Here is a 9,068-nt window from a genome sequence, read left to right as displayed (position 1 = left end):
GAAAGACAATCAAACACGCAAGCAAATAAACACTCTGTTGGAGAGCGGCTCAGTCCTCCCTTTACTTCATCATGCAGTAAAACAAATAATTCAGGCACTCACCACAGGAGGTGATTGCCATTCAGTTCACTTCTGACTGAGCCTGACGTGATTTTGTCCTCCAAGTGCTTGTTTGTTTGTTTGATGCCTGTTTGTTCGTTTTGTCACAAGATAACATAATGCGCATTACCATAGCAGGGATAGGAGGTGGTGCAAATATTTTTACAGGGCCCCCTCGCCCCCTGTATAAACACATGCACACTACCGCTTTCGGTGCGTAAATATTGGCGGGTGTATCAATCACACAGCAAACAATTATAAAAAGGACTCAAAGATAGAGCACATATACTATACTGCATGCACAGTCACATACAGTGCACTGATATACAGCATAATGCACTCACCGTGTAGTCACTGCTGTCCACGGTGCTGATCATGAAATAAGACCCATTTTCCATCTGATTATGTAAAATATAAAATATATATGATACGTGCTTCCTATTGTCATTTGCAGCTGACTTGAGAGCTCGGAAAGCAATGTGTTAGTTCAAAGCCAGTTCATGCATTAACTAATGCCGTTAGGCAGCCGTATTAAGTGTTACCCAATAATTCATCGTCTGAGCTGCTCACATCCCTGATCTCCATCTGCATCAGCTTTTGTGGAACATAGTTTATTCATAAATGAACAAATTTGCTCTCTTCATGTCAAGTTCACAAGCCATTAAGACTTGCCGTCCTACCTAATCCCGTCCTTTGATTGTCAACATTGTTGCTAATTCACATCTCCCAAGTTAAGCTGACAACCATTCTCCACACTCGCAGACAGTGCAGAGGTTAATTAATGCCTCTTTTCTCTTTCTCTCCCTCTCTGGCATGGTTTTCTCAGAGATTTCGAAGGCATCATTTCTCTCCGCTCTTCATTTCAGCTTAACAAAACTGATGTCATTAATCCTGTCTACATATTAATGACTTGATCCGTTTTTGCTCTGCGTTTTTATGAGACAAAAGGCTACAACTCAAACCAAACATTTTATCAAGCTACAAGGCTGTTAATTCAGAAATCCGTCCTTCTAATGTCCTGAGTTTTGATTGTTATGTGGACAATTTTCTGGCCAATTTGGTAAAATGGCAGCTGCAGCTCCTTTAGCAAGCGATGGTACCTCACAAAGTGTAGTCTGTTGCAAGTCTAATGCAATATAATGTCATATAATGAAGTGATTATTAATGTCTTTGCATAACATTCAGTTATGTCTAGTTTGTCATGGGCATAAAATGGCAAACAAAAATAAGATGAGGGGCTTCTCCAAGAAAAAAAAGATAGCATGGTGTTTTCTACTGCTCCACACTGGCTCCTTTGTACTGAACACAGCTTTGACATCAACTGGGTCAAACATGAGGGAGGGAGGGATGGAGGGCAGCAGCTGGACCCGACCGTCAATGTCACCCTTGTTAGTCAACTTCATCCATGTCAGTCACTGGCGTTCCGATTTATTTCACTCTTTTGTCTGTGAGCACCTCTTATCTCGGTATGTTTGTGAAGGTACTGCTGTGAGGACCCTCAGATCTGTTCGCTGACACCTAGCATAAGTGTGTGTGCAGACAGGCAGCGCATGCATGTTGACGTTTGAAAGTTCATGAAATGCTCCCTCCAAACGCATGTGCACAGTAGATAACAACTCTGATGTGAAAACATATTAAAAAAAACCCTGCATAATTGTATTTCTTCATTTGCAAACTGCACATTTACCCAAAAAAATGTAATATGAATTCATTTGGACTGGCCAAAGAGCATAAACTGATATAATCTTTAGTCTTTGCATATGATATACTGTATAAAGTGTGCATGCAAACGTTCTCATTCTTCTACATTACCCACATATTTTAGTGTAATCAAAGAGAGGCATGAGTATTTGTCAGAACCACTAAAACACAGTAAATATCATCAAATACCAAGAAACAAACTCATATTAGAATTTGTGTGCCGCACTCAGCCCAGTCCTGAACCCATGGCTCTATAAATAATGACTGGCAGCTGAAATGGGACTTTGTGACTTTAAGATGTGACTCGGGGAGATGTGGTCTATCTATTGTTGATGAGACAAAAGCGCGAGTCAGATTCATATAGGAGTGGTGGGGAATAACTTCTCATATCCTCATATCACAGTCACAAAGCCATCCAGCAAAACTTCAATAACCCCCTCACTTCTTTCTGGACATGGGTGAGTGCACAGAATTTTTAATAACTCTTATCATCTATTATTGATGTGATTTGAAAATGTGGATTTCAATAACTTACTAATGTTGCTTTAGAAATATCCTCTCTGTCCTTAGACATAATGTTGTGCCGTCACTGTGAGCAGGATTTGCTGCTTTAATCCTGTGTTTTTATTTATCAAAAGTATTTTGATATCCACGTGTGGATTATTGATTCATCAATTACTCACCCTTTGCACTTTGTTGCTACCATATGATAGAGTTTAACATGCAATGATGATTACGGACAACGGGACAGAAAGCAGCATATGGACTCAGCCAGGATTACTTACTTTTCAGAACACAGAGAACTCCTCATTAGCAGGCTGGAATCCAAGTGGCTGGCGGTGTTGGGCAGTGACTCTTATCATGCCAAGGCCATGCCAGGTCACTCGTGTGAAAGAGGTCAGATACTCCCACATGTGTCACGGGGAGAATGTGAGAATTGTGAACTGTGGACCCAAAAACAACTTGTGCAAGCCATTTTTTCTCACTTCCAAACAGCATGGGTGCTAACTTTCACACCTTTTTTTCAACAGCTTTCCAGTCCTCATTGATTATCTGGCGTCTAGTGTAAATGCACTGATGCCTTTTGTGCCTAAGTGAAATGGAGTCTATGATGGCCTGTATCACTCTATCGCTGTAACCACTGCTGCAGCTGGGCACAGCTGAAGCGTGGGTGTCTGCAGACACTATCATTAATGGGACTCTAGCAGTCTTCCTGCTGTTACTATTTATACTTTAGTAGCAGTTTGTTTAACTCACTGCCTCTGTTTCTTCCAACTGCAATCCTCAAATTTGTGAAATTATCTGAATGTTTAATCACACAGAAACCGTTTAGGCAGTAAAGGATTCCACAACGTATAGTGACGAAACTCAAATTTTGAGCGGGGCTGTTGTTGTTGTTGTGAAGATATTCAAATTGCCTCTCTCGTTCATTATGCTTCTGCCCACTCTTTGAACACTTGAACCCAGCCCCCGCTGGCATTGACACTCAGTGCTATGGTACCAGTCTCAGCCAGCTGTGGATGGAGGATGGTCTGAGTAGTCACAGTGGTGTTGAGACCATCCTGGTGACCCCTCTGCCTCTACATACTACTGTGTGTGTGTGCTGTGGCACTATGGTCTTTGTTTGTTTGACATCGGTGCCCTTTGTTCCTCCCCGATCACGGCAAAGACAATGGATATTGTATCTGCAGCCACAAAGAGAAGCTCTTTCTTCAGGCCCCTGAAGCCAGGGTTTCACCACCATCTCTCACTCGCCTGGTGACGACTGTGACCGCTGGGGAAAGAGGGCAGGACCAGAGTTAGTAGAGGCTGAGCTGTGAGATGTTGGTAGAAGCAGAGGAGCATTGACATACGGATGAAATCAGCGCAGAGAGGCTTATTTTCCTGTAGCAATACCTTGTAGGCAGCACTGTGCATCAGCGGTTGGCACTGGGATCTTTCTTGTTGTGGAGTAAAGGATCAGAAGCAGCAAATGTTTCCGGTCAGGCAGCCTTGGCTTTGCAAAGCCTTAGGTGCTTTCCTCTATCCCATTTCTGCCAATGCATTTATTAACACTGTGGATATTTGCTACCTGCTTCAACAGCGCAGCTTACACTGGAAGAAGTGCATGAGATTGTTGTGAAGTCAGTGGCGACTGCTTTTGTTTGGACGCTTTATTGGGAACCGCTGCTTGAACTCTTGTTTGCCACTGCTGTCTAATTTTTTTTTTTTCTGTTGCTTTCTTGCCTGTTGGTGGGGTTTTGGTGTATGCACATGGATTTGCAGACAGAGCGAGGCCTTTTTCATAGCTCCCCAACAGGGTAAAAGAGTTCCCCACAGTGGCATAGATGTGTTGTGTGGTTATATGTGCGGTGTGTGCCGCCTGTGTGCTGATATATTATGCCCCCTCAGGTTGTTATGATTGCTGTATCCGGTGCATTGGGGCAGTGCCCTACCCATCCCTGGTGGCCACTTTGCTGTGCTATGCTGGCATGGCATTATTTTGTGGCTGCGGGCACGAAGCGTTGACCCAGACCGAAGTCCTGGTCGAGACTTACTTCGCCCGCAACGTTCAGGACTTTGCGGTCATGGCCTCCTTGTGAGTGACGTTTCATTAAATTCTCTGACTTGTTATTTTTGACCTCTCAAGAATTCGCTGATTTTGCTGTTTGACCTGACTTCCCCCTGTGACTATTCCAGTATCAAATACTTCCAGTACGTGATCTATGGCCTGGCATCATTTTTCTTCCTCTATGGTATCCTGCTGCTGGCTGAGGGTTTCTACACCACAAGCGCCGTCAAGCAGACCTTTGGTGAATTCAGGAGCACCCAATGTGGGCGCTGCCTGAGCCTGACGGTGAGAGCATGGGGGTATAGAGGGAGGGGTAATATGACGTCAGGTTAAGATGCTGAATGTTTGCTGTCGGTCCTGGGCTCAATGAAATGTTCTTTGTTTCTGTGATTTCTCCACAGAATCATGAATTATGGTTGATATCTGATTGAATGACAACACATTTATCACACCTAAGCTCCTACGCCGCATCTCTGTGACCTAACGTACTGCACCCTTCATTTCAACAGTTCATCATTGTGACGTACATCTTGGCCTTCATCTGGCTGGCAGTGTTTGCCTTCACTGCTATCCCAGTCTTCTTCCTGTTCAACATGGAGCAGACCTGCCACAACATCAACATCCTGGCTGAAACAACCCCCAGCATTAATCAGCACGGCTGGATTTGCATGGACGCCAGGCAGTATGGTGCGTTATAATGACTGACCGCATGTCCACCTGATGAGAATGTTAATGTGTGTGTGACAGCAATGAATTAATCATTGGGGACTGGATGCAAACCAGGCTCTTGCATTAGTTATGAATTGATGAAGATAACAATCCTTTATCTTAATTTCTTTACTGATATGCTGAATGCAAGCCGGAACTTCAATGCGTCATAACTCATCATGATTCAGCAATGGTCAGAGATACTTACGTCATGTCTTCATTTAAGGTCTGCTGCCTTGGAACGCGATGCCAGGCAAGGCTTGTGGAATGACCTTGGCATCTATTTGCAAAGCCAGCGAAGTGAGTAGATGAATCCAATATTCCACCTTACACAGTTTAGTATTTCATGTCAGCATCCTCACATTAAAATCAGTGTGCAGAAGGAATGTAAAATCTGTTCTAAATTATTTATGAATGGGTGTGAAAGTGAGCATTTCAATGTAATGGAATGACACGTACATACAAACAAGGGATTGGTTTAATCCCCTGAATGTATATTAAATTAACCTGTGTTCGATATGTCTTACAGTTCTACGTCACCTATGACTTGTACATAGCTGCATTTGCTGGTGCCGGGATCACTCTCTTAGCACTGGTGAGCTACTGCTTTGGCTGTTTGCATGATTTCATCCAAGCTTCTCACAGAACACTACCAGTTGAAACACATTTAAAGGACCACTTTTCCCAAAGTGCAAAATTATTTAGCTGTATTTAGTCATGCAGAGGTAGTTTTGGTTGTATCCAGTCAGGCAGATTTTGAGATATTTGCCTCTGAGATTATTGCTGCCAGCACAGTACAATGCAAGTGAATGGAATTTAGTTTGTGGTGCTTAAAGCATGGACAAATTCAGCAGCAGCATCTCTTTCCTGACTTCACAATGAACATTTTTCAGTGGAACTCCTTTCTACCAAAGAAGTTCGTAAGATAATGTGTTTTTGGTGTATTTTCATAATCTTCCCTTCTGTTCTTCCCACCTCATCCCAATGTCTTCCTCTGCAGTTTCTGTACATGATTGCCACCACCTACAACTATGCAGTCTTGCGATTTCTGGGCAGGAAAGGGATCCGCTAAGAGCAACACGTCCATCCCAGCCAACCCCATCCTCTGGCTATGAGATGGACAGTCAACACGTGCAACACTAGGTTTCTGTTCATCCCCTGAGAAACAGCAACTTCCAGACCTGGATCACCTGCTATAGTATTTCTTTAGACGTGTCCAATAACAGACAACTGTTTCTCAGCACCTTTTTGTATGAACAACAGACAGAGAGATGAAGATCACTCACACCCAGCAGCGAGCTCTGGTCTCCTCCTCAAATCCTCCTCCTTCAATGATTCTCTTAACTATGTTGTTCATTTTCCTCTCGCAAGTTGTATCTCTCATTTTGTTCTTTCTGTGAAGCTTCATCGGTGCTGATGCTGTTGTCAGATTGTGACGTATGACGTTCCATGAATAATTAAGAGCGATGACAGCTCGCCTCGCAAATCATAACTGCATGCCCTCCATTCAGTGTTTACTGATGCATACGTTGGTTCTGAATATGATTTTGCTGCTGTGTCATTATCACCATCTTGTGTATCAACATTGTGTAAACTAAAGCAAGTGAAGCTGAATGTACCAAAGTTCTCTGCAATGGTAAGGTGTATCCTCCCATCTCCCTTTGTGCTTTCACTTACAACGCATGCACTTTGCATTCATTTATAATGCATTTTTGCTTTGTTTAAATGCCACCATGTAAGGGGGGGCAAAGACCTGTATTCATTTTTTTTTTTTGGAGCTTTTCTTTGGCTACTGCTTAAAATAAGCTGCTTTTATTTTACTGAGGTGTTGATGCTTCAGTAACGCGCCTCCAGGTGACTGGAGTGTGCTTCTAACTAAGCCGGGTTGAGTTGTGTGTGCTCATTTGAAATTAAGGCTGATTAAAGCATTTGAATCTGAGGCAAGAACTTGTGATTTTATTTTAACCATGTATAATACATTGCAATAAAAATCTTTCATGTTGACTGTATTTCATTTAAACATCTTGGGCAATCACTACAATACATAATATGCCGCCAGACCTTTTCATTACAGAATTCTTAATCCTGGCAATCCCAACAGGGTATACTGTGTCTGTAGAAACTTTCAGAAATTGGTTCAAAAGACAGAATATAGATTTAAGGCACCAGTGTTGAGGCACTTATTTATATAGTCCAAACAACACATTAATCACAGTCTGCTTTGGGTCTTCTCTGATGACATATTTGTCCCAGTTAGGCTTCAGGTCTTCAGAGCTTTTGCAAAGCAGCAACCGCATAGGATCTCTTGGTCATGCAAAAAGATGGGGGTCAGAAAATCTCCCAGGGTCTTAGTACACACACCGCACTGCAAACACACACACAATATTCCCATTAAACAATGACAGGAGCATCTCATTCAATATATATCTACAGAAATACAGTGTGTTTTCTGACAGGTGAAGAAGAAAACACAACAAACCTTCAGACATTCGGGGTGGCAGTTAATCAGAGGTTCACTCAATTTGATCTTGACGCTTCCAAGTTTTATGTCACAGACTGAACAAACATCTCTAGACCTGCAGCAGAGAGAAAAGATAATCACACTTGTTCAGCTTTGTGTATGAACCATTCAAATTCTAAACGGTGTCTAATAGGTGAGACATTACCTGGTCTCAATGAGAGGTTGTGTGGATTTTACCTCCTCGCTGGGCTTTTGGAACTTTTCAGGGCTACAAAATAATTGTCATCAGCACAGAATAATTTTATTGCACAAGTGAAAATATGTAAATATCATTAAAAACAGTAAATGTGAGGTGGGCCTACTCACATGTTGATATGAACAGACTGTTGGTTCAGTTTCGTCTCCTCAGCAACAACTTCACAATCTGAGGCTGTTACAGGTTCAAGCGCATCCTCGATGCACAACTCCGCCACGCGGCCTGCCGGGTCCTCAGGTGTTGCCTCAACACTTTGCTCGACAACAGTGTTATCAGCAGGCTGGACTTCACACTCAACTTCCTCTGCAGCTCTGATCTGTAAAACTGGCTCGGCAACAGCAGCAGAATCCACTTTACACTCGCCAGACTTGACTGCAGTTTCAGCAGCAGGCTGAGTAGGCGATTCGGATACACTACCTCCCACTGAGTCAGGAACTGCTTCCACACTGTGCTGAAGAGCAGCCTCTTCTGCTGCTGCATCAGTCACAGCAGGGCTCTCAGGTGATGATGACGCCACATTAACCTCAGCTACAGCTTCAATAATGTCTTCTGCAGCCTGTGCTGGAGGACATTTCTCACAGCTCTTCTCTCCAGGTTCGACAGTAGATTGTACTCCAGCATCTTCCAAATTTGCTGCATTTGCTGCCTCTGTTTTGGTTGAAGGTTCCTCTTGAGGTCTCAGTTTGACTTCTGGAGAATCTTTCTCACAAATCCCCTGTGTAGCAGCGTCAGCAGCAGGTTGAGTGGACGATTTACATACAGATGCTGCCACTAAGTCAGGTAATGCTTCCACACTGTGTTGAGGTCTCAGTTTGACTTCAACTGCAGCAGGGACTTCAGCACTGTCTTTACTCTCCTGTGTGCCAGCCGCAGCAGAGGTGTCTGCCACTGGACCTTCCACATGGGCATCTGCAAAGACCTTGACCTCATTGTTTTCTACGTTTGACTGGTCAGCTGCTGTGTCAGCATATTCTCCCTTGTTTTCTGCTGCTGTGTTGGCAGCTGGCTGCTCAGATGTCTCCACAGGAGCCACTGCCTCTGGGTTTTCCTTCAGTGAGGAAACTGGTTGTGCCTCGCCATTTTGGATAGGTTCTTCAACATCAACATTTGCAGAGACCTCAGCTGCCCCCTCACTGGGTTCTATGCTTGACTGGTCAAGTGTTGTAGCAGCACATTCATCCTTGTTTTCTGCAGTTGTGGTGACAACAGATTTTTCAGGTTGTGCCTCTCCAAGTTGAGTAAGTTCTTCTGTGGGCGCCTGGGGCCTATAACAAAGAAAGCTGCTTATTCCC

At 43.5% G+C, this 9,068-nt stretch overlaps 1 protein-coding gene across 3 annotated transcripts; it reads left to right on the top strand.

Moving 5' to 3' along the window:
* The first annotated feature begins 2,118 nt into the window (after positions 1 to 2,118).
* On the top strand, positions 2,119 to 7,068 carry plp1b (proteolipid protein 1b). Of its 3 annotated transcripts, none has more exons than XM_070982791.1 (7): positions 2,119 to 2,258; positions 4,192 to 4,378; positions 4,480 to 4,636; positions 4,861 to 5,038; positions 5,286 to 5,359; positions 5,589 to 5,654; positions 6,060 to 7,068. In XM_070982791.1, exons 1-7 carry the CDS (start codon positions 2,255 to 2,257, stop codon positions 6,129 to 6,131), a joined length of 738 nt encoding a protein of 245 aa, XP_070838892.1. In that variant the 5' UTR covers positions 2,119 to 2,254; the 3' UTR covers positions 6,132 to 7,068. The 3 variants fall into 3 exon arrangements, with proteins under 3 accessions (XP_070838892.1, XP_070838891.1, XP_070838893.1); XM_070982790.1 differs by lacking the exon at positions 2,119 to 2,258 and adding an exon at positions 3,360 to 3,812; XM_070982792.1 differs by lacking the exon at positions 2,119 to 2,258 and adding an exon at positions 3,531 to 3,781.
* The last annotated feature ends 2,000 nt before the right edge of the window (positions 7,069 to 9,068 follow it).

Source organism: Chaetodon trifascialis, chromosome 16, assembly GCF_039877785.1.
Source record: "Chaetodon trifascialis isolate fChaTrf1 chromosome 16, fChaTrf1.hap1, whole genome shotgun sequence".
NCBI lineage: Eukaryota > Metazoa > Chordata > Actinopteri > Chaetodontiformes > Chaetodontidae > Chaetodon > Chaetodon trifascialis.
This window is presented reverse-complemented; position numbering and strand designations above follow the sequence as displayed.